The sequence below is a fragment of the Perna viridis genome, chromosome 13, assembly GCF_037379345.1.
Source record: "Perna viridis isolate PV_CMFRI_1.1 ecotype Kerala chromosome 13, ASM3737934v1, whole genome shotgun sequence".
NCBI lineage: Eukaryota > Metazoa > Mollusca > Bivalvia > Mytilida > Mytilidae > Perna > Perna viridis.
This window is the reverse complement of record NC_142457.1, coordinates 9,953,953-9,981,108: the sequence shown is the minus strand read 5'-3', so window position 1 is coordinate 9,981,108 and position 27,156 is coordinate 9,953,953. Positions and strand designations below refer to the sequence as shown.

Here is a 27,156-nt window from a genome sequence, read left to right as displayed (position 1 = left end):
TCGTCTGAAATGTTATTACATGTATGTCATGGAAAACAAACACGAGCGAGTTATCATGGAATGTTTCTAAAAAGCGTCAAGAAATTTGAAAGTTATTTTGTGACGGCAATATTTACGTAACGAATTATAATTTATTACTCTACAAGCTCGGATGTTCATAATCTTTTCCACACTATGCTGCCATTAAGTTTTCGGCCTTGTATACACAATCCTCCAGAAATTCTTTTTTAATGTTCATCAGGTATAGGAAAATGATCTATTTTTACATCTAGATATGATGTAATTGACAGTGTGTTACACTCACGTTCTAACGGAACACAATGATTAATTGTTAAAGAAACGATCACGATCAGATCTGTAAATGTTCCAATGACAGTATATTATTCTCCATTTGTTTTCTGTGATTTAAAAAGTTCATATTTTGCAGATATGCCGTAATAACACTCTTCTAAGAATCCTTCGAATGACATAAAAAGATGTCTACTAAAGCTGTCTAAATTATGTGGCTGGTCTATATACACCTGAAAAAAATGCAGAATTAACTGGTAATAATTACACTCGTCCATTATTGTTTAGTGTCGGTCCCTGTAAGAATCAGGCAGTAGGTGAAACATGGTATGACAAAACCCATCATTTTGATAGTGTGATTTGACTGTTTTCACCATCAGAATCAAGGGAAACAGACAAGATTTTCCATATCGAGAAAGCATCCTTGAGTGATATTTTATTGTCAAATCAATGGTATAAACTTCGTGGGCAGAGCGTCTAGCCCCCGGCTAGGTTTCTGAGCACTATTTAGTCGCCTTACGTATATATATATATATATACCATATGTCGTATCCCCTTTCCCTATTTCCATTTCCCATTAAAAATTGTGATCCCCTAATCGAATATTTACATTATTAAATTAAATTTGTGACATGTAAGGTTTTATATTAACCAAACCTAATACATATTTTCATATCAATAAATTGTTTAGAAATAATTTCCCAATCCTCCCCATAACAAATCCCCATCCCAACCCATATATCACCCCATTCCCCATCCCCATATATCACAAAATGGGAAACTTTCCCCATACAAGTACATTTATACCCATCCGGTTCAAAACCCATTGAGCATATTTTTGCTGCCTAAAACGTGTTTCGCTTAATAGCAAACGATTTTCTGGACACTACTGGAGTGGAATTCGAAGATATGCAATTATTGTTTGACAGATAACTTCGATAGTAAGAGAATAATAAAGGCAATCAAGGTTATGGCCATAATAAAAAATGTAATCCAGGGACAGACCAGACATGGAAAACAGACATACACAACAAGTACATAAAGTAACTAAAATCATACATACAATGTAACAAAAGCAGACAAGCAACTCGGACTCCACTAAAAAACTGGGATCATGGACCAGGTGCACAGGTTGGGTATGCTTTTCTAAAGTAGTATTTGCTTAACTAAGGTACTTTCGGAACATCACTGTTCTTACCTCTTGACTGAATTGGACATCCTCTTCATGCAAAGCCTTTATAAGCTCAGCTGAGCCGCGGAAGTTTACATTGACTGAAGAAAAGTTTCACATTGATTTTGAAATACAGTAATAACAATAATAATATAAAATCCTACAGTATAATGTACTGTATTTGTTTTGTATCGGTTTAATTGTTTGCAATATTTTCGTATATATAATTGTCGCAAGTGTGATCATTAAAACGTATCAATATATATTATAGAAATAAAACACAGCTAACTATACTTATAAAAAAGTACTTTGACATTTCCAAGTTTACAATAAAAAATATAATTACCTTTTTGTTTGTTTGTTTGTTTTGTTTTGTTATTTGTTAATTAAAAGGGCGTTCATGGAACACCCAGTCAATAGGTGTTACATTCAAAATATTGTCTGCAGACATTAAATACATTAGAAATCACAAACTCATTTTTCCTGTATGTTGGCTTGTAATTTACAAGAATTATACATGTACACATAAACTGAAGGGAATCACTTGCAACTTTAAAATAAAAAGGAAAAACTCATTGATCTGTTGATTATTCAATTAAAGCAATTAGCATTGGATTGGAACAAAAAAAGAAATCGGGATAAAATTTATTTTTTGTCACCCATTTTATAGGTTCTGCTGGGAGTATACATAGATATGAACAGTTTCTTGAAATTTAAATAAATGAATGGAATCGTTGTTGTCAATATCATAAATCAACTATAGTTCTTAATTTGTGTACATTCAACTTACCATCTACCAACCCATGAACTAGCATGAACATAGCGTGTTTAAAATTCTTCGCGTGCTGTAGTACTGAACTTGTCTGAAATATCATATGAATTTAGCTAAAAACATGTGTGTTACACATATTCGGAACAAACAAACGCAAACTCCGAAACGAATCATACACAAATAATGAAATACCGGTTCTACATTTAACGAAAAAGAAATAAAAAAGGAAATGAGTATAAAACATTTTTAGTGACGTATATTTACTCTATCATTGACCATCAAAAATACACTATGATATGTTGCCACAAAACAAAAAGTTATCACCGAATAATTTTAAGGTCGATTTATTGATCAAATACGGATAGGACAAACAGGCAACTCGGCATTGTTTGTGTAAAAGCAAGTGATGCCTTCCCTTCCAATACACCTTAAACAAACTATTTTTTTAAATGCCAGGTCGTTTATTAATTTATCAGTTAAATTGTATATTTGCATTGTAAATTTGTGATATTTCTGATATTTTGGACTGTTTTTTTTTGTTTTTTGTTCATATAGTGTTTAATTTAATCTTCTGATTATGGTATCCTTGCTTTAACTTTACTTTTCTAAAAAGAAATTAAAGAAATTAATAATTATCTTTTTTTATCTTTTCATTGTATCATTGATTTTACTTTGCAAAGAGAAGAAGATTTATTAATCATTTCACTAGTTTTAATCTTGAGTCTCGATAAGTTGTACCCATAACAGAAATGTGTTATTATCACGCCCAAATTCAAATACATACCGAATATCCTACTGGGTTTACATCCGGAGTAGTCATATATCGCTCTGTAAATGCTGCATCTGTTAAAATGATTTTGTATTAGAGATGGCAAAACGATATATAAACATGAAAATGCAAACTTTAATAATAAGGGACTAAATAAATTGGTTTTCAAAACTGACTATTGACATGATAAAATAATTGTCAACATGTTTTCGTGAACTCATTTACAGTTTTAGCTTTTTCATCACATATGTTATGAAGCAATATGGTTTTGTTATGTTTTGTAATTGTTTCGACTTATGAATTCTGTTTTTTTTTACCACACAAGGAACAGTTCAGACCCTACTTTTCACTATTACAAATATCTTGGAGGATTTTAAAACAAGACAATATGGATATCTTTGCTTTATAATTTACAGTCTTTTTACTGTAAGCATTGCCACAGTGCTTGTAGTGTCACTAATTTTACAAAACTTGCTAAAGCGCAAGTTTTGTTTATGTTGATTCTAGTAAGAAACACAAAATAACTATCGGACTCCACTTAAAACTGGGTGTATGGACCCGTGTAGATTTAAAAACATCCACCGAGTCCGAGGTAGACGAATGTGGAAGAGAAAACTATGACACGTTGAACAAATGGTTTTAACGATCCACGGGTTCATGATGACGACTAAAGAACTTGTCCAGTAAGGATTCAGTCTTGTAGCAACATAAACTTGTTCCAAAAGCCTAATTGTAAGAGGTATCTATCGACCTCTAAGAATAGGTAAGAAAATGAGGATGATTTCACAGTGTCTGTAGCATCCTTTATCTCCAGTTCTTTGGAGTAGTAGCGATGTATAATATCCATGTAACTCGGATTGTTTAACAATAACACGTCACCTATATAAGAGATGATAAGCAATAAATATCGTCAAAAAAATTCTTACGTGTAACCAGTGCGATAATTCAAACAGGTAAAAATCCAATACATTGCCTACACGTGAAAACAGGGTACAAAGACAATTTACATACACAATGCAGCGAACCGTATAAAGTAGATAACACATAAACACAACAAAAAGTACTATTAATGTGTATTCTCATTGAAAACAGGGAATGACGAATATTTACCGAATGCAGAACGTACGTACCGTAGTATAACCAGTTGGTAATTGGTGACACTGATATGCCACATTCAAACAATCCTTTAGGTTGTTTTCCGAGGACTTGTGCTGTTAAATAACCACCATAAGACTACAAAATAAAAATTTGCATTTCTTTTTTCCTACCAGTAAATGCAATTTTGGTACTTGTTGATACTCGATTGATAAAATTGTCAATGAGTGGCTTTTTCATACGTTAATATGTTATGGTGAGTTATGATTCATCTGAATCGTCGGAGTTCAAACGACATATATTATTGTAATGGGTGTGAAATGTTTGATAACTGCAACTCTGTGTGTATGTTTACTTTTAAGATTGTTTTTATTAACTTGTCGTTTGATGTAAATCATTGTACACGTCCTTATGGGAGATATGTCCTTATGTGACTGCCTGTATGATGTGTTTGGCTTGCTGGTAAGCATAACATAATGTTTTGTTCAGATTTGCTGCAGAGTAAAACTGTTTTTGAACCGGGTTGCTGTCAAGTCAGCATGTCTTGTTCCGGATTGTTGTCGAGGCAAAATGGTCTGTTCTGGATTGCCCATTCTTAATGCATATTTTTTTTTTTTTAGGGGGGGGGTGTTTCGCCAGGGTGTTATGTTTTGGTTTGTTCGGCCATTTTTTGTTTTGTTTTGTTGTTTTTTTATTTTGTTTTGAGTTCATGCTAAGTCTGGATGTTGCCTCGTTAGGATGTTTTGTTAAAGGTTGCTGCATAGTCGAGGAGTGTTGTGTCGTGTTCCGGTCTGGTCAGTATGATTTGTTCCGGGTTGTTGCTTAGTCGAGGAGTGTTGTGTCGTGTTACGGTCTGGTCAGGATGATTTGTTCCGGGTTGTTGCTTAGTCGAGGAGTGTTGTATCGTGCGACGGTCTAGTCAGGATGATTTGTTCCGGGTTGTTGCCTAGACGAGGAGTTTTGTGTCGTGTTACGATCTAGTCATGATGATATATTGTATGTTACCTGTTAGTTTTAAAATTTAATATTCGATTATACTTTATGTATAGAAGACATAGATATGGATAAATTTATACAGAACATTTTTTGGAAGTAAAAAAAAAGTCAGTAACGTTAGTGATTTTGTGAAGACATACAAATGCATCAACTACTTCCATGTTTATGTGATCTTACTTACCGCACCAAATATTGACATTTTCTTGGTATCAACGTAGGGTAACCCTTCAAAATAACTGAAATAAAATTTAAATCGAGTTTAGATCTACATGATGAAAGGGAAGACTAAATGAATTTAAAACAAGTCGTTCATCATGATGATGGAAAAAAAACCGTGAACACCGGTGGATGTTAAGTTAAATGACAAAATTTTCAACAGGATTAAGATTTGAAAATATGATGACGAAAGAGTAATCAAGGGAACCAAGGTTATAGCGGTAATCAAACGAATGTAATTCAGGGACAAAGACCAGACATGTAAAACAGACATACACAACAAAGAACATAAAGTAACTAAAATCATACATACAAAGTAACAAAAGTAAATGAGCAACTCGACTCCATTAAAAACTGGGAGCATGGACCAGGTGCACCGATAGGGTAAGCGTCATCTGCTTTTCTAGAAACACCCGACAAAGACTCTCATATTTTCTTTTTAAAATAAAATTTATTTTAAAGAAACATAAAGGGGGTGATTCATGAAAAAATACTGGAACTTTATTGCAGTTTTAGATTGGGATACGCACTAATAAATAACTCTAATGATGATTGATTTTGGATATCAAATACATACATGTATATCAATTAATATGACTTTCTAAACTCTATTTAAGATTAAGTTATTTATATTTATATCTCTTTTACTTGAAATGTAAAAAAAATAAAGAACGTGTTTGAGATGTTTAAAAACAAACCTTGCTGCAGTAATTATATCTCTAACTTCTAAATCTCCCAAGCGTTTATATACAGAATGTGTATATTTATCGCCCCTACCACCACTTCCTCTTCCGTCAATAAAGGCAATAATATAGCTTTTTGCACTCGATAGATATGATGCCCAATTAAGTTCAAATTTCTCCGTTACATCCTGCGATCCAGGCTCTCCTGTTCTACAATGTAACACTTCTACAGAATGGTAAAACAAAAAGTTGTGTCATTTCTCTTTGAGACAACTAATCAACAGAACTGTCTGGCAAATTTAGATTCTAGATAATAAATCAAATTTATCAGAAAATCACATCATCCTTTACCATTAAAAATGTTAACACTCCTATTTTTATACGAAATTTACTATATAAGAATCATTAACACTGAAAATGAATAATTGCACAAACACCCAAACAAAAAATAAGAATTAATAGAATAAAAGTGACTTAAACAAAAAAAATATTTTCAGGCATCTATACGTGTACTGTACTGATAAATTCTAAATTGCTATCATTTCTACGTGTAGCGTCTGTTATAATGATACCGGAAACTATCTTTTGAAAAACTTATTTTAAAGTCACTTTACGTGATGTTCAATGAAATCGCATGTAGAACCGATTTGTTTTTTACATAGTTTTCCTTTCCTTTTTATCTAACACGACAATTTATGAGCAACTCGGGGTTTTCAGCAGATAACGCTTACCCAACCGAAGTATGATATCAGTTCTTATTGGGGTCTGGATAACTTATATGTGCGTATTATAAATGTTCTTTAATAGATTTTGTTGTGTGTGTATTTTTGCCACATCTAGACATTATTTTTAGATAATATTCTTTTTGATTAACGTTCGAATCCATTTCCCGTTAAGTTTAGTCTTAACACTGATAAAAACAGGGGAAACAGCCAAACATTTGCCCCATTGCATTTTCTGATAAATACACGATTGTCCATAATGACGAAGGACACAATTGTGAATATCTGTAAGATGATAAGCCCATTATTTTACAATTTTTTTATATTATTGATGCCCGGGACTCTTATAACTCTTATACAATATTTGATGTATACTTACACTATAAGAATAAGTGGATATCTGGTGATCTCTTCATCATCAAATGCATGTGGTAAATATAATTTACAATGCATCACTGAAATAAAACAAATATTTAAGGCAGGCAGGGTTCTCCATGAGTGACAATTTAAACATGGAGAATGTTTTATGGCATATTTTCGCTGATGCAGACACATTCAAGATATAACAATTTTCAATTTTATGGTTTTTGGATTTCGTTAGTGAATTTAATATTTATTTCATATTAAAGTACAATTTCCCCCAACTTTTTTTTCTGGTCATTGTAACTTTCATTTTAGCATTAAAAACTTGAATTACTCTGCGGAGTGAAGACACATGCCAAGTTTGTTTTTAAAATATTTTCATCCTTAAGAGATCACAAACCCATGAGGATTGAATTTTGGTTTGGAATTTGTTGAAATATAAGAATGAAATGAAATAAAAAGGAAACCCTGGATACTTTAAAATAAACAAAAATAACATTTTGACCTGTTCATTATTTAGATGATTTGTTAGGAGAATTTGAACATATAATTTTATTCACCAAGTTGACAAAACATGGTGGAATTAAATTTACTCTGTGTCTTGTTTCTACATGGACAGTCTTTTAATAGTAAATAAAGTAAAATATTTTCAATGACTTAGAAAGGTTTCAGATTAACCGTTAATCATATATGACATGATGTATCCATGATATGCTGTAGTTCGTAAGTGGTAAAAACCTGCAATACTAAAACGGGTTCACAGAGGGTCTGTCGTCGCTACATCACATCAGATAATCATCATACCAAATAATAAGAATCTCTTTCAACATGCCTCAAAATTTCAACTATAATAAGGCTTCTATCAATTTTCCGTACCTTGGCCGTTTCCAATGTCTATATCAATGTACCGTTGTATTGGTAATGCCATTGTGTTTAGCGCATCTTTTGATAGACTATTACTTTTTATAACTTGTGCTAAAATAAAAAAAAATATAACAATTTTATTGTTCTTTTTCGCATTATTATCATGGGTAAGGAAAATCAAATTACCAAGGCAATGACAGAAATTACGGCGCTATACTAGATATGGTCATAAGCCATCACTTTTAAATAAACTTGTTGTTATTGCCGTTTGTCCCATGCATGAAATATGAAGTGTTTAACTGACACGAACATGTAAATTCAATTCTTACAAGTTCAATTTCTGCAACATCAACATAGATTCTCCTTCAGTCTTGAGGAGATAATAAGACTTTTCAATTCGTGATAGTTAAATTTTAGACTTCAACCTATGAGCATCAGCGAGTGGATTGAATTCAAAATTTAACTATCGAGATTGGAGAAATATTGTAATCCCCGAGAGCATTGGAGGAGAATCCGTTTATCCCGAGAAATCTGCAGAAAACACGGAATGGAATTGTAAAATGGCAGAATAATTCTTGCAGAAATTTAATCACCGCCTGATGGTTAAAACGTCACGTGTATTTTTAAATTATCAGCTTAGAATCGGAGAAAGTAAACATTCAAATCAAGTTAAAAGAAAAATACTATCTTAAAATGATAAAAATATAAAAAGGTGGCTTGATAATATGATACGTATTATTGTATTAAGTAACCATAGGTTCGATGTCACTGCTAATGGATCAATGGTCCCGAGTGTATCCACCAACCAGCAGTCACACTTGTTGGACCCCGCATTAAATCATTTTTTTTCAAAATGTTCAGTATTATAAAAATTCAAAATGCCTAAAACAATGAGGATAAATGTCTTGTATTGTATAATGTATAACCTTTCTGTGATTAATTTGGCTTCCTATTTCGATTGATATGATCTTGAGTACTTCTTATACACAATTAAAGTTCCTATATATTTTATTCTGATGCTGCTGTGGGGAGGTAATGCCTTGAAACACATGATCAGCAATATCATTACAATAGATATGCTGCGGCAGTGATTTTCATAAAGAATCCAATAAAAAAATCGAATTCGGACCAAAAATAAAAATGTCGATTTTTGGAGTGTGTGGCCCTTTGGCCCCTTACAACACGAAAAACATACGAGATATCTGAAATTTGATTGAAAACGGAGGCAGGGATTTTATAAGGAGTCCAAAAGTAAAAATAGAAATCAGACTAAATTGAAAATGTTCTTTGTGTAGCCCCTTTGACTCATTAATATTCGAAAACGGTCCAAAATGCATCAAATCTGCTTTCATACATTTGTTTACCAGAATTTATATCTCTAATTATTTGCATAATTTTTCATTCCAGAAATGACGAATCTTCGAAACTGATGCATTTTGCCTAAAAATGCCCTTGAATCATGACCACACTTGTCAAGGGTATTTGTCCAAACAAAAAGAATGTATATACTAATATCTTAAAGTAAACGTACATGAACTTGTTTCTGTTGACTTTAAAATATAAAAAGGTGTAATTGGTCCTAGGCAGCCTATGATGTAATATTTGCCTGAGCCACTGAAAGACGCTGTAACGTATTGACACTGTTCATCAATGTCACATGAGAGACACTTTGTGATTGGTTTGAGTAATGATGCCTTGGAACCTATGGTAACACTGAATATATAAAGCATGACAAATAAATAGATTCATACTAAACCTATAAAACACATTTGAAGAAATTATTCCATGTCAAAAATATATATTTACGGTAACCAACTTAACGAATATTTACAAAATTACAGTAATTGGTGTAAATTTAGTAAGTTATGACCGCAGAATTGAAAAAAAAAAGATCACGTTTGTATGATATCATTACTAATGAGTGATTCATGATGCAGAAAAAAACCCACATAGCAAACGTTTTTTTTTTTGTCTTCATATGCTATATTCTTACGTACGTGGCTATAGCCTTTTCTATTTCCAAATGTGTATTTTGTCATGAAACCATGCATTCATCTTCCATATAAACAATCAAGAACAATAATATCTGTATAATCCTATTTCAAAACAATTGATACATTTTTATGCTAAAAGTGCAACAACTAAATCACAAACTAACACTGGTTATGTGGTCGGTTACTATTTCTGAATTAAAAAATTAGTTTGTTGAGATTTGAAATGTGTAAATTACCTCTTGCTCTTATTTATATAAATACTGCTATTTAAGTGATAAAATATTGCATGAAAGTTAAAATACCTGTAAAGATGTCTTTTTCTCGCATCCCCGGGTGTTGCTAAATAGTACAATTCATCTAGTGCTTCATTTATTCCAACAATGTCTTTCACCTCAAACTCACCATGTGTTAAGAATTTACTTACACCGGAAGTTCTTTTTTGATGCTGTAAAAAGTACAAATAAATTTAACAGAATACAAAAGTGTTCGCATGATGGTAATTAATTGCAAGAGTTTTTTTCACATCGGTCGAACAACATCTGTTTATCATCAATATTTATAATTTGCTATGTTCATCGATACAAGTATCCAAATTTGAAACGAATGTATTATTTTTGTCGGTATACAGTAAAAATTGTAATATATCGTTTCCATCCTCCCAAGTCAGGGTTTGAGTCCACCTTCGCTTCCTCAAACCCTTGACATCACTCATTCATGTTAAGCGGTATCGTCCAACGCCATCTAGTGAGTTACCTAAATTTAACCCGGATCCAACATCCAATGAAATCACTCGTAATAGCAACTCTTCGATATAACTTTAAAAATGGCTACACATAACGTCTACTTTTGTAGGTAAAGACTCTAAACATAATCTACAGTTATCAATTTTGCTCATATTAAATCATTTTGTGACATCTTACCACTATCAGTTACTTATGGTCCATTACTACATATTATTGTTTACCTTTCCACTGACGTTATATGTAAAATCGATTTTCATTGGTGGTGCTTCTTACCCGGAGAAGTAACCAATCGGAATTGGCTGGAATAAGAACGGGTGTGTCAGCTGTTTGAGGGAGCTAAGGTGGATTCAAAACCCTGACTTGGGAGGATGATGGTTTTCATATGTTTTGAAAACACCCGAAAGAACTATCTTGTTACTAGCAAACATATGTAAACATACTGCGTATGTGTGTTTAAAAAAATGCATCAATCATGCAGTGCTGACATAATAACCAATTAAGCGTGTTATTTCCAAGTCATCACATATATTCAGATTATTTCAAAAATACTGAAAATACTACACATATTCATTTAATTTTAATTTAAACATTATACAAAACGTATGACATCATAATTACAAGGCAAAATTACGTCAATGAGAAAATAAACGAAACAAATATAAACCAATCAGAAAAGACGTTACATCCTAAATTAAAATATTCCCTCACAGGATTTTATTCACATTGTATACAGGGGTGAATTCAAAATATTATAAAAAAAAAAAAGAGGAAAGAGTGTGTATGGTATCATTTGCTTTTTGTTTTGCCTAAACTTTTTACACATTTATGAAGAGGGAAAAATAGATGTATACCTTTGTTTTTACTAAAGTTACATGTTTAAAATATCCAGCATTCCCTTCTGGAGCCGACATAATAGTATACATGTCCAGGCCATCTGAGGAAATAAGAATGGGTTTAAACTGAAATAAAAAAAGTACACAATAACGTCACTTGTTTTTATGGAGAGGTGACAAGTTTTAAAGCATGTTGAAGTGTATGAGAAATACAGTGCAAATAAAGTAGATGTTCTCGTTTATCCAATTCAACAAATATGCATAGTAATGTAATGTAATGCAATTTTTCTAAGAGCGAATCCTGAGCTACAAAAAGGGTTGGGTTACTAGTAAAAAATCTATGACGGGTACCAGGCTATCTTTGTCCTTGTTTCTCACCACTTTATTTTGCTATTAGTAACAAAACATAACAAGGACTACACCCCCTTTAATATGCAACTAAATTGAACACATATAGGTCTTCTGTCAGTCTTTACTTACTGGCTCAACCCATGCCCCATGGCCTTCTTCATTAAAAATCTGAAAAAAAATGCGGTGTTATAGACTATACTTAAAAACAATACTCGAAGGAAATAGGAAAGCCTAAATGATTATTGGTATTTTATGTATGAATAATGTTCAATAATTACACGAAATATGACATCTTAAGTATCAGTCTTTATAAAAATCAGACAGGAGGTGATTCATGCATATCAAAAACCAATTTCAGTTTTATTTCTTGTTCAGAAACCGTTGTAGATCACATAACCAGTCTTAGTTTTTTCATTTGGGGTTGCGCTTTTGACATAAAATTTATATAGATTGTACATGAAATTAGTACTTTGCAACAGTTGTCGTTCTTGATTTGATTTGATTTGGTTGATTTTAGTGGGAGTTTAAAGTGTAGTTTTCTCATAAGTACAGATCTAAATACCGAAAGGACTATTGTCACTTAAAATATAGCATATGTAGACCAAAAAAGCATCATTTGATCCATGGGTTTTTCTACACCATGAATCATTTTACAATAGGCGGTGTCTGAATTTTAGATGGACTGGTACTTAATAAAAAGAAAAATAAATACATAAACACACATTTATATAGACATAGTTAAATAACTATGGCATTTGACACGACAAAAAATGATAATATAATTGCAGTTTATAACGCAAAATATGTAGTTCGCGACTAAACATTTTTACTAGAGAAAACATAGTCAGTACAAAGCGAGTTACAGTTTTGTATGCAAATAATTGCATTAGTGGAGCGTGGATTGGAGATTGCGGTCATAGGCGAACGCAAACGATCGTTAATCAAGTTATGCAAAAAAACGTTTTAACGATCAAATGAATATCGTTTTGTTTTCCCTATTGAAAGTCTCAATGTCATGACAATATCTGGTTGTAATTCAAGTTTATGAAGAAAATAACTGTTTAGAAATATAACAAAATCTAGGAAAATGAGTGAGGTCACTGTTTTTGTTGAAGGTACTATTTGTACATAACTTACCATCTCACAATTTCCACTTTCGGGAGAACACATTGAGAATAATGACTCGTTCTGAAATCTATTTAACCACATGACTAGGAAGTTACTGTTATCAACCCATGACACAGTTGTAAAGTAGTAACCGATTGGTGAGTTTTGAAGTTCTGACGGTGGGTTGACACTGACTATAAAATGTGTCTTGAGGTTTACAACTTTTAATTTGAATGTAGGTATTTCAGTACCTGCCTAAAAAGAAAATTACAATACAGTCAGGTTATGTTCATACATTCAAAAAATATAATTTCAAAGTAACAATACTGTGAACGGTAACAAATAAAGTACATTCAGATACAAAAAAAGAACATTCCTCGATTTATCTGTTATCATATATAAGGCAAAGCAATATAATAAAAAATACTAATATAACATCAGTGACGGATACATTTGTTCAATTATGCATTGAATATATATATATACAAGTTTTTATATATTAGATAAATTAAACAAATACAACACATTTGAGAAGTAGAATATCTATTCAACAAGCGTGCATTTACAAAATATGGTAAAATATTCTTTGATGCGTACATGACATGGATGTAAAAATGCTGAATACAAACGTTCAAATGATTTGTAAGAGTTGTTTCCCTTACCTTAGGTCTACCTCCTTAAGCGGTCATAGTTTGGGAATGATAAAAGTGACCTTTCAAAAGAAGTCTAGTCAAGTGCTTAAATGATCAAAATCCACAGTGAAAGTTGAATAGATTTGCACCCAAGTGTCTTTCTTGTGCGTATTTCGTTTAGCAGAAGATAGATTTACTGTTATAGCATCGTGGCATACGACAGCAAGTCAATATTTTCCCACCTGACTAATCCATTTTTTCACAAACTAATTTAATTTTTATTTAATTGTTCATTATCTATATAGATTTCGACACCTTTTGACAATTCCTGTAAATGTACACTTGTATTTGTTTTTAGTTAGCAAGATCAATCAGGCCAACCGAGCGATAAATCATTGACCCTTTAGGCAACCCCAGTTAAACATCTCTCGTTATTCTTGGGTGTATACGGTAAATAGTGTAAATTAAAATCAAGTTCCGAATGTAGACATAAAATATGGCTGCTAGAAACAAACACAGTTTCTACGTTGGACATAAACGGGTAACCACTGACCGTAATAGAGAGGCGGCCGTTGAATGGGGTTAAAATGTATAGGGAAATCAGTTGCGATCAGGCGGGATCGTAAGGTAAGGTGACCGATAGTTTGTGGTGACCGCTTGGGCAGGTTCGACTGTATATGAATTGTTCCATTACGAGCGCTTACGCTTACCTTTGGATAAGCAACTTGTCGTATTTCAGCATAGTTTTTGTTCTTAGTTCCATAGAATGGATAACTATACTTCCTGACAACAGTATCGTTGAACTGAGCATACACAATATAAATTCCGTCCTTGGACCACCATAAAGCATGGTCATCTTTCAATACCTCTTCTAAAATATAATGATAAAAATTATCTAGTGTATTTTGTAAGGAAAAGCTAGGAATGAGTATTTCGTTATCTATCACAAGAAAAAATATAACTAAGCGAAATTAATTGTTGCTATATAAGCATAATTTTAGCTCCGACATTATCGTGTTACTAGCAAAACAAAGATTGTAAACACAGGTGAATTTGAAATATTTGTTTTTCATATCAAGTTTTGAAATAAAAGACGGTTTGTCATACTTTTTTCATTTTTTCTTCATATATTTAGGACGACCAATATATGTACATGAAAAACTTGTTTAGGACCAACGAATTAATATACGAAAAAGAACAAAATATACATCTTATGGTAATTATATGTTCTCCTTAAAATTGCATATTATATGAATAGATTTTTATTTTCTTATGTTTCAGTTTGTAATATATGCACAAACAACATACATATGTCTACCTGTATTTAATATATATATATATAACGTCTCAGAATGTGACGACTTTATTCACTATATTGCTCCATCGGATCAAATTGATACAGGGAAGATATGTAAACGTATAGAAAGGTCTGAAAAATTCCCAACGATGTTAAAACTGTCAAATTTGCGATGCAAATTTTTGGTTGTTCCCTCCGCGGGACTCGAACTCGTACCGCTGTGAGATCTATGGCAACACCGCCTGCACAAAGTCCAGCGCCCTAGACAACTCGGCCAGCTAGGCTATATAAAATATAGCTTTCGCTGGCCGGGTCATTCCTCCTCGTAGGATTAATCTAGGGCTGTAACTTAGTACACGATGTATGGTAGTACGGGACAATTCATTTAGATGTTATTATGTAGGATAGAGGATCAAATTAATGCTGCATGTCACAACAAATCAATATTATATAAACGTCTCAGAATGTGACGACTCTATTCACTACACTGCTCCATCGGATCAAACTGATACAGGGAATGTACAATGTGTGTAACCCTTCGGGTGATTGACAGAGATGACCAGTATGATATTAAACTGCCACTTTCAGTGACTCAGAAAAAATACTTTCAATTCGAAATTAATTTAATTCCTTGATTAATGATGTAACATTAGTAAGTTAAAAAACAAAGTTAAAAAAGCTCTGTTTATTAACTAATTGTGAAGGAATTAAGTATCAGACTCTGTAAGAAACGTCTCTTGCAGTGGATGAAACATGGTGTGAAATAAACCTCTATTTTGAAAGTGTAATTTGACTATTTGCATCATCAGAATCACGAAAACTAGACTTACCATATCTTTTTGGTAAATTGAGTCATACATGTAATTTCATTGAAATGCACTGTAAACGATATTTTCAAGGGCAGATAACGCTGTTGAAAATCTCATTTTTCTAACATTCTATCAAAAACTTCCGAGCAAATCGTGTTACAAAATGAATGAGGTCGAATAACGGTCTTTTCAAATAGCTAAAGCATCCTTCAGTGAAAGTACACTGTCAGATTGATGGGATTTTGACAAGCATGTTTCTGATTTGTTTCCGTTTTGCCTGATTGTTACAAATACATGTACTTATACATAAGTAATGTTAGTTGATTTCGACTATTTATATATATATATTGTTTACACAAACTGTTTCCGTTCTTAAGGCATCCTACCTTCATACAGCCAGTCAGGAATAGCATTGTAAATGTCTCCATTGATCCCATCAAATGTCAGTTGTGTTTGTCGTCCCTCTTCAAACTTATGGTAAAAAAGGTTGTTGTGTTGTACGAATATCTAAATCAAAGGTTAAGTGCCAGTCTTTATAAAAACTAGACAGGAGGTGATTCATGTGAAAAAAAAACACCGAATTCACTTTTATTTCTTGTTCAGAACCAGTTCCTGATCACATAACCACTCATAGTTTTTTTTATATTGTGGTTGCTCTTTTGAGATAAAATGTATGTAGATTTTACATGAAATTAGATTTTTGCAAGAGTTACCGTTCTTGATTTTGTTTGATTTGGTTGATTATAGTGGGAGATAAATGTAAGATTTTCTCAAAAAGTGTAAATTTGAATACTGAAACATATATTGTAATGTACATATATAGCATATGTAGATTGAAAAAGCGTTGTTTGTTCGGTGGAATAATCACCTTACCATAGGCAGTGTCTGAATTTTATATGGATCGGCACGTAAATACACAGAAGAAATAGCAACATATGTTTTCATACGTTTCATATCATGTGGAAACATATGTTTAGGACTAGTATGAATATATATGCGTTTGCCCATTAAAACAAAATTCATATATATTTTGCCCCAATTCAAATGAAAAGATATACCTTTAATGATTGCAACCAATTATTCAACTACTAATATATTAATGAGAGAATATCATAAAATGTTATTTTAATTGAAAACTTTTGTTTTAGAGAAATAAGAAAAGCATACATATGTTGCAATTGTTCATGTTCTCCAGTCCACATGAAATTCATACATTGCCAATTGCAGAGTGATAAATGATTTAGAAAACACCCACAGAATAAACAATGCTTTTTGGGACGAAAGTAAATTTAGTGGGTTCGGAAATTTTTGTTCTGTTTGATAAGTTTCAGGTTTGTCAAATAAATTAGTTATTCCTTTTAACATGATAAGTTTTAAGTCATAACGATACACAGTCATATATACAAATGTACATAATGAAATCATTTAATGTACGTACATTAATAAGTGCAGGTGAAGATATGTACTTAAGGTTGTGACCCAAGTTAAAAACAGCACCACATTATATACATGTAACTATACACAACGTGATCAACGCATTTCAATTAACTTTATGTGATTATAAGAATAAAACTGATCGTCTGTCTGCAAATATTTAACTTAATCATAACAACAACAACCTTACTATATCGTGACCTTTCGGTGACCATTCTCCATACTGCATTCTTCCGTCCTCATTTTGACCTCTAAAGTTTTCAGTTGTTCTAATAAACGGACAGAATAATATATTATATTAAATTGATAGCAGTGTTTTTTTAATGTTCCCAGTGTAATAACTTTCGATTATTGACACTGTGAAATAAGTCACAGAATTTAAAATTCATGTTGAAATTATCGATAAATAATGAAAAAAATCTTTATTATAAATAGGACAATAAATTGGTTATCGTAAATAACCAAAATATTATCACTCGTGCCAAGTTTTGCACACTCGTTCAATCTAGGCGTTCTTTGGCACTAGTGATAATATTTTGGTTATTCACTCTTTCCAAATAATTATCTTATTAAATTATTCATATCAAAATGTATCAGTGAAAACTATCATGGAATACAAGCTACGGTTAACCATTCAAAATTATTTAAAGAAAACGAACAACTCTTTTTGATAATTCACCATGGTGTAAATGGCAGATTAGAAGATAATTACATCTAGGTTATATTAGTGCTACAATCTATTAGAGACAGGCAAGAACAACGAATCATGCTCAGAAAAAAACTACACGCAAATTTGGCGTGGGAACAATGTCATAGTTTAGGATCTATCGGAGACAAACTATTTGTCTTAGAAGAGTCGGCGGATGCAAAAAAGTTAAAAGTTATAACAGAATAATAGGGAGAATGTGAGTTATCTTTCTTTGATTATAGAATTACAATGTATTTCATATGCATTTCATATAGTTTATACCTCGAATCACTGACAGTTGAGAAAATAATTGTATATGAATGTCACTTCTGCATTTCAGATAGCATTTTGCAACATTTGAGTGTTTTTTCACCATGATTTACCGACTACCTAGTTCTTAGAGAAAATAGCTTTTGAAACCAAGCAAAGCCTCTAAATTGTATGCTTTTGTAAATAAATAACTGAGTACAATTAAGTCGCCGACCAAGAAGTGGCGTGACTTTTTGTTTTTACTGTGTTTCTTCTTCTTCTTCTTCTTCTTCTTCTTCTTCTTCTTCTTCTTATTATTATTATTATTATTATTATTATTTTAATTCTCCTGTCATAAAAATTGTTGAAAGTGTCCGCCCTTTTTCTCAAAAGTGGCTGGTCCGATTGAGATGAAACTTTTCAAGATGTTAGAACTACTCTCCGAAGGATGCAGAACCTCAAAAAAAAATTTCAGCTGCCGCCATTTTTTCAAAATGGCCGCCTGACTAAAGGTATCCATTTTTACACCGGAAATTGGAACATCATTTATCTCGAAAACCGCTGATTAGAATTTGACGAAACTTGGTGTATAAATTAAGCTCAACAGTCAAAAAAAAATCATAAAAAAATCGCGCGCAGTGGCGGCCATTTTGAATATGGCGTCCGAAACGTAGCTGAAATTGCCAATTCAGTCGCAAATTATTGATCAGGACAACTCAAAGAACCTAGATATCAATTTTCATCAAAATCTGACAAATTTTAATTTTCGACCGCGTTGGCGGCCATTTTAAAAATGGCGGCCGAGAAGCACGCGAAAATTCAGTTGTCCGATTTTGATGAAAATTGATATCTAGGTTCTTACGACGTCCCGATTAATAATCTACGGCTCAATCGGCAATTTGAGATACGTATCGGCTGCCAGTTTTTAAAATGGCCACCACCGCAGTCGAAAATTTTAATTTGCCCGATTTTGATGAAAATTGATATCAAGATTCTTTTAGACGTCCCGATTAAAATAATCTGCGGTTCAATTGGCAATTTGAGCTACGTATCGGCTGCCATTTTTAAAATGGCCGCCACCACGGTCGAAAATTCAAACTTTTTCAATTTCGTTGAAATTTTATATCCACGTTCTTTACGCTGCCTCGATTAATAATAAGCAGTTCCATTGACAATATGTTTCTCAAAACACAGATCAGGAAACGGGAGGCGACTTCTACACGTTTCGTGGAAACGTAGATTTTAATTTCTATATTGTTTTCCTTTGATTTAAACATGGGCATATACTTTATAAACTGTACCTACCCTGTTTTTATATTATATATGGTATATCGTGTAAATGTTGAATACGTATTTATCTGAAATGGAGGAATTCTCATTAACAGTCGAATTTATATATAATAAAAATGTCTTTTATCTTCAGCAAGAAAAGGCTTGCTTAAGTTATAATTTTACCAGAAATACATGCAAATCGTTGATTTATTTTACTGTTTTGACAAATAAACTATGAAGTTAAGGAGGTAGACCACGGGTGAGGGACACAACTCTTACAAGTCATTGGAACGTTTGTATTCACTATTGTACATCAATATCATGTGAGCATCAAAGTAACTTGGATTCTTTTCATTCTGCATCAAATGGAAGCTTGATAGGCTCTTGTGACATGGAATATAATACAAACATATCACTGATGTCAAGAGTTATTTTCTCTACCCTATGTCTACCCCTTTAAGTATACAACGAAATGTCTTTTTTCCACAGAAATTGATATCCACGAAAGCAAATAAATAAAACCATAATAGTGTGGTGAATATATCTATATATACAACTTAACTAATCGACCAAGCTGATCATCGATTACATATCGCTCACAACTCGAATGGTAATCGATTGATTGGCTCTGTTAATCGAATACTTATTGATTAAACTCTTTGAAGACATCGATTTTGATGATTGAAAAGTGAACAATTGTATTGCTAAGTGATCTGTTACAACATTTACTTCTGGTTAACTAGTCAGGAATAATTCAAGATGTCTACAAAATATACTTCTTGACCATTTACTCGAATAATTTTAGGCATTTCCGTGTCTGATTCTCTCAATGGAGCAATCGTAGATCGGCAGAATTACACGACTGATATTATTCGGGATGTACAGTGTATGTTTTACTTAACGAATACAGCTCGACTCTTTTGTATGAGTTTCACAAGCTGCTGAAGGTGATGTTTTCTTTACGTTTTCTACATCAAAAAGTGCAAAATTTAAACCAGATCACACCTGTTTTTTAAATTATTTATCGTACTCAAATTCAATGATGCATTTATATATATCCCACACGGAGTAGAACATGATAAATATCTGAAATAATCGAACAGAATGACATGAAATAACTTTTAATTGAACTGAAAACATACGTCTCTTGTCCTTCAAATTTTTGTTTCAAACTATTACCAATGTTTTTACAAGTTTGATGAAACCACTGTAACTAACATCTACTACGACTTATCCATACTTACTTTATCAGGTGTCTCTACGGCTAACAAAGCGTATTTCCGATCTGAGGACAGCTTATAAACAGATGTGTTTAATGATTTCTGAAATTTAAAGTTAAAGCTTATTTTTTGTCTACCATTACTTTTTTAATGATTGAGGATATTTTAATTACTGTTATTGTATCTTAGTTCTGTGGTTGTCACAATGACCTAATTGACCGATTTATATGTGCATTTCTAATATGAAAATTTTCATCTGTCATAGGTATCATTTCTCCTTTGACCTTAAAAGGTTAGCATGGTGGATGTCTTCCGGAACATCTTTAAAATCTTCGAAGTCATGAACATTAAATCTACGATTTGTTTTCTATCAGAGTCTGAATGTCTCGTTCTATTTTCATTTACTGTATGCAGCGTTGCTATGTACATCATGACAGAGTGGAGTACATTGTAAACAACTACATGTAGTTTCGAACAGTTTCCCACATTAAATCAGTTTCCATCTAAATTTTTAGATTTTTATAAAATACTGTCGATAACAACAATATGATTTGATAAAAATAAACCTGTTCATCAACACCTACAAAAACAGAATTCGGTATCAACACGGTCGTATTTGATTTACAATCATACTCGAGAACAGACCCGTCGTCATCTCTATAGGTAAATGCCTCTTTATCTAGAAAAAAAAACACACAAACAAAAAACAAAATTAAGTAAATGCAGTTTTGAGTGCAAGTGTTTGTTTTTTATACTTGCTAGAACAAAATGATGACGCACAATATGAGGATATTTAAATGCAACTTCGTACACATATGCGGTACCACCTGAAGTTTGGACTGAGTGTATCCAACGATATGTTGCCATATGCCATGACAACCAACTTTCCCGTAAAAATTAAAACGACTTGAATGGAATTTGGGGTTAAGGGTTAAAAATGGCATGCCGAGTGAAATTGTTTATGCTTATTCGATTGGGATGAAATTTGGTTTTGATTTTCAAAATGTCATAGCGAGTGCAAATTTTATGTTTTGAGAAGATTCAGAAATCGCTGTTGTCATGGTAAATGATTACATGTATCATGCCAAAATTTCAAAATGCTAAAATTTGAATGACATTTGGTTTATAGGGAGAAAATAATATGCGGAATCAAAATATTTAGTTTTCGAAAATGTTTGAAGTCACAGATGAGGCCGGTTTTGGGAGCCGTCCATGACCTTTTAGATCATTACCATCTCTTGTTGTGTATTTGTTGTTACGCTAAATTTCGAAAAAAACTGCTATGGGTTACACTAAAAGAATTATCATTCATCACAAACGCAACACACACTCTAGATCACAAAACAAAATATGTATATTGCTTAATGGCATCATTAGTATCAAAACTATCAAATATCTACGGAAGCCCTGACGTGCCACTTAATGAATATAGAAAAAAATGCTTCTTGTGTGCACGAGATACAAACTTGTGCACATGAGTTTCAAATCTTGTGCGCACGATTTACTGGCTAGCGCACACGAGTTACATGTAATAACTTGTGTGCACCAGTTTCAAATCTTGTGCGCACGATTTACAAACTTGCGCGCACGAGTTATAAATGTGCGCATGATTACTTGTTGACATGCCTATTATTGATCGAAACAGAGAGGAAATACCGTAAGTAACGACGTGCACATTAGTAAATCATGCGTGCAATTAAAAGTAAGTAACTCGCAAGGTAGTACTTGTGCGCAATACATTTGAGACTGGTGCGCACAAGTTAGTAACTAGTGCGCGTAAGTTACATGTAGTAACTCAAGCGCCCAAGATTTGAAACTTGTGCACACAAGTTTGTATTTCTTGCGAACAAGTTAGTAACTCGCGCACAAAATACTTTATTTTATTCATTAAATGACACGTCAAGGCTTCTGTAAATATCAGCACATCTACTTGTATTTAAATGTACATGTATGTTGGATTTTGATAAGCTTTGTGATCAAGAAAATACCCCAACCAAACCTTTTATCCAACTTGGGTGGAACTCTTTTGGCGAATACTTCTTAGACAGGACGTCATCAAGAGTAAGTCTTGTCAGTTCTATCTCCTCTTCTTTTGCTATAAAAAGAACACTCGTACTGTACGAAAAGATTACTTAAAATTTTGTCAGACTAAAACTGCACCGTAGTTTCTTTTTAATTTTGATTTTATAAATACGGGTGGAATAAAACGATATCATCCGAGGTCAAATAACCAGGCCAATATGAAGACTATCCTGGCGATAGCATCCGGATAATAATGTTTCAATTGCACAACCAAATGTGGTGAAACTTCAGTAGAATGTGTGAAGAAAATCAATCACTGTTATTTGCCTAGAATTTCATTGCACTTTTGGTTACTATGACAACTTCTATTTTTATCTATTTAGCGTCACTGTTTCGCGCATTTCAGAAAAGACAGCATCAAAATAATGGAACCTTTCCTTACATTAGACCGTTATGCGAAAGATTACGTTCACTGAGTATGTTCTATCATTTATGACCACAGGAGACTCTCTTATCCCATATCACTCTACTCGAAACAAAACAAAACAGAAAAAAATGCCGAGTCAAACAAACTAAAACCTGGTATCTACATGTAGGTTGAAAACAAAACGTGTACTGGTCTTGACAAATATTAGTGCGGATATCGCCTCGTGACACTAGAATTAGTTACAATAAAAAATAGAACTTTGCTTAGACGGTGCCATAGTAATTTTGATTATGCAGTTTTCCCAGGAATGGTGTCAGTCTGAGAAATGGTGTTATTGCTATTGTAATAATCATTCTATTTGGCTGTTTAGCTCTTTGGCAATGTATTAAGTAATCAAAAGTTATTTCAAAACAGGATCTAGAATTATATAATACTATTACAGCTGTAGTGTTCAAGGGACTAAAAGTGCATGGCTAGTGTTTCCATTATCAAACTTAATTGTTGAAATCATACATGTATTCTAAGACTATGGCGTTTATATTAAATGTACATGCATCTGGAAAAAGGTGCCCAAACTAAGTGCTTTTACAAAACTCAAAACCAAAGTCAACTATGTAGAATTTAAGATGTTCGATTGTTTTTGTTCATTCATCTAGGAATTCCATGTAAATCAGATTATAACACAAACACTGTTGCACTGCTCCGATGTCACGTGAACGTCTGTGTGATATTTTAAAGATTAATTGAATGTCACTCGTAATCAGAATCATAGTGAATTTAAACCTAAAAGTTCATTGTTAACAAATTACAACAGGCTTGTGTTTAGTCGATCCCGTCTTTTTCTTTTTATCGTACCCCCGTTTTTTTAGCAATTTGACGATTATTTGAGGCATGAAAATTCAAACAACCGGTATATATTGATTCAGTACATGAATACTTTGATTAGCTTAATGTATTGAGAAGAAAATAAAACGTCAGTGATTGATTTCACAAAACAATGGCGGACGCTTATGCTCGGAAATTTTGGTTGATTAAAGAAAATCACTTGTGATGGCGCTGTCTTATGCAAGTCAGTCCTTTTAAGAATTGTTGAATAACGATATTGATATATTACCTGGTGTGACGAGGACTATTGCAGTTACCACTAACCCAATGATGACTGTTATTGCTAGAACAGCTAGAGCTATCCCCTTCCAGTTCTTTTCTTCTGTCGCTTCCTCCACTAATTCCTGAAAGTAGTGAACAATTTTTTTTATACCTGTTGAACGTGCAGGTTGCCGAACAATTGATAACAAGATGCATTATGATATTAATGCCTGGGAAAAATACCTGCAAAAAGAAAAGCTATTATGAAGTCGGCATACACCGAAACAATATAATTATGAAAATTCATCCTTGAGACCCGAAATGCAAAATAAAATAACAGTAATACATGTATATACGACTTTAAACCTTTGACCTGAGAAGTATTGAGAGCCCGATTTCAGACTGACATGAAGTCACCCTATAATACAGAGGAAAGAACTTTACTTGTAACAAAAACAAAATGTATATATATATATTCATAGTGTGTAAAATTATGAAAAAAAAATAAATTCAAGTTGAGTCAATGAACAACTGTCACTGGAAAGGCATGATTATTTTTTTTTTAAATATCAATTCTTCATTCTTTTAATGGTTAAATCTGCCACATATTGAATCAAATAGAAATAGAATTCAATCCAAGTATATAATTAAAACTATAGAATTGGCACCAACGCGCGCATGCAGTGTTCTCCTGTCAGTTCGTACTACTTACTTTTATATTTACACCTAATTTGGGAATGGTGCGAATAGTGTTCTATCGCCAGTTTGTATACATGATATTTACGGGAAACCTAACATACAAATATTAAGGATACTAATAGAATTCGAATCTCGGTTGAATGTTATACATTGTACGGTTGAAATCTGATTTGCAAAATTTGATTAGTTACTAAATGTTTTACGTTTGAAATAGAATTTTGGTAAATGGTTTATAGTTTAAATCGAACATTACGTAAGAAGCTAACAATTGAAATCGAAAGTTGCAAAACTGAGCAAACATTATATAACTGAAATGGAACTCAAGTTTTCACGATCCAAATTGAATATTAAATAAATGTTAAGCAATTGACATCGAACGTTGAGTAAATTCGAACATGATAATTTTACATTGGCAGTTCCAATTTTTTTCTCATAACTGATCATTTTAAAAAGTTCCTGGCCATCATTAATAGAGCGCCAACACTTGGTCAATACAGGTAATTACACAGGTTGATGGATTATTGGTTCATAGCTACGCATGGGCTGCTCTCGGATTAATTAGAAAGCTGATTTGGAAAATCTTCGCAATAATAATATGGAAAGGACTAGGACCCAGACTCAGTATACAGTGGAAACCGAAGGCATGAAACGTTTAATTGAAATTACGATAGTCTATCTTCTCGAGGTCTGGAGTACTGTTTGATTGAGTGTTTCTATTTTGTGGTGATTTTGAAAAAAAAAAGAAATACAAAAAAGGTCAAAAAGGTCAACTTACACACCAATCAAACCCATGCTGCTTCTTTCAACAATACTAGGAGCTTGGACATTTTATAGTTTCCTTGTGCCCCCACCTAAATTACAAGAAGATACCGTGTTAATTATAACCAGAGGTGGACGTATAAACTCTGTACAAAACTGTCAAATCTTACCGTGTCATCTGCATCCATGTTAGAAAAAAAAACTAGTCCCTAGCAGTTCCAAAGTATCTAAGCATAACAAATACACAACTCTCGAGATAGAGCTTCCAAAAGGGATCGAGACTCACGACAAATACACACTTTATCAACAAGTGGTAGAACGTGGGGTTAATTAGTGAACGATATGAAGATCACGAGAATTGTGCAGAAGGTGAAGTCTATGAGGATAATCATTATTATTGTACATGTTTTCAGTTCGCCGTTGTTTGTCTACGATCATTAAGAACAACATCGGCTTAAGGTAATCAGTGTATATACAGTTAGACCCGTTTAACCATTAACATTTCCATAAAACATTATGACTTGGTTTCATAAATTGAGATTTTACGTAAACTGATATTTCTAATATCTATCAAAAAATCACTGAAGAAAGAGCTTTGACGAAAACTAAAAAAGACGAACCTATTTTACCTGGAATTTTTTGTCTTTTTTTTTTTGGGGGGGGGGTTCGGGCTGGTCAAAATAGAGGGGGGATCAAGTTATTTTGTTCTGTAATGGAAATGGAAGATCAGTTTTTTCCCTTATTTAGTAGTGGGGAGGGGTGTTAATTTTTAGCTATATCATTCGGTTTCGTATAAATGGAAAAGGGGATTACAACAAATTTCAACATAGATATAATGAGGGTTCAAAAAAATTATGATACACTATTTTACAGCTCTCCTACCCCTCCCCATCCAGGTAAAAAATAATAGGTTCCTTATGAAAGTCAATGCATAATTCGGCTGGACTGTAGTTATTGTTATGTAATTAACAAAGGTTATCACATTAACTTCGTAGTTATTGCAGTAAGAGAATAATCACTATTCGTTATCTGTGTAAATTGGTCATCGTCAGAAGTGTTCAATATGTAAGTACTCTGAGCCCCGCTTAGTGTATTGCTTTAAAGCACGAAAGGTGTAGGGGCATTAGGCCATTATTATTGCCAACACATCAAAAATATCAATTTTGCTGTAATTACATAACAAAATTTTAAAATATAGTGACACATAAGAGTCATAGGAACAATGGTTTATTTTATTTTGCTATTAATAGTTCATTGTAATGACGTCACAGTGATACCAGACCACAATCATACGTCATATGACAGAAAACTGCTGTCCACACTAACAAAACAACTTTTTTTTCACAAATGCTAAATTATTTAAATAATTAGTGTTTTCATTAAATATGAAGTTATTTCTCGTGTGTAGACAGTCACACAACATATGACTAGAATATCAGAATGTTGATACATGTAAACTTCAAACAATTATTTTATCATTTTAATGCACGAATGTTAAAAAAGTCCTTATGTTTTCTCAGTTGATATATATTCCCAATTGATATTTTAATTTTAGTTTCTCTATGTTCTTTGTTGTGTATGTTTGTTTTCCATGT

At 32.7% G+C, this 27,156-nt stretch overlaps 1 protein-coding gene across 1 annotated transcript; it reads right to left on the bottom strand.

Moving 5' to 3' along the window:
- Positions 1 to 25,927, bottom strand: LOC148599510 (inactive dipeptidyl peptidase 10-like). The gene is made up of 23 exons (XM_088558028.1): positions 25,732 to 25,927; positions 24,132 to 24,246; positions 22,568 to 22,663; positions 21,153 to 21,247; positions 20,593 to 20,670; positions 19,382 to 19,434; positions 17,330 to 17,408; positions 16,092 to 16,212; positions 14,310 to 14,470; positions 12,998 to 13,222; positions 11,990 to 12,028; positions 11,528 to 11,635; positions 10,236 to 10,378; positions 9,471 to 9,652; positions 7,952 to 8,050; positions 7,092 to 7,167; positions 6,006 to 6,200; positions 5,273 to 5,327; positions 4,131 to 4,233; positions 3,016 to 3,074; positions 2,250 to 2,322; positions 1,487 to 1,560; positions 1 to 521 (listed from the first exon to the last, which is right to left on the bottom strand). Exons 1-23 carry the CDS (start codon positions 25,747 to 25,749, stop codon positions 381 to 383), a joined length of 2,388 nt encoding a protein of 795 aa, XP_088414154.1. The 5' UTR covers positions 25,750 to 25,927; the 3' UTR covers positions 1 to 380.
- Positions 25,928 to 27,156: the final 1,229 nt, after the last annotated feature.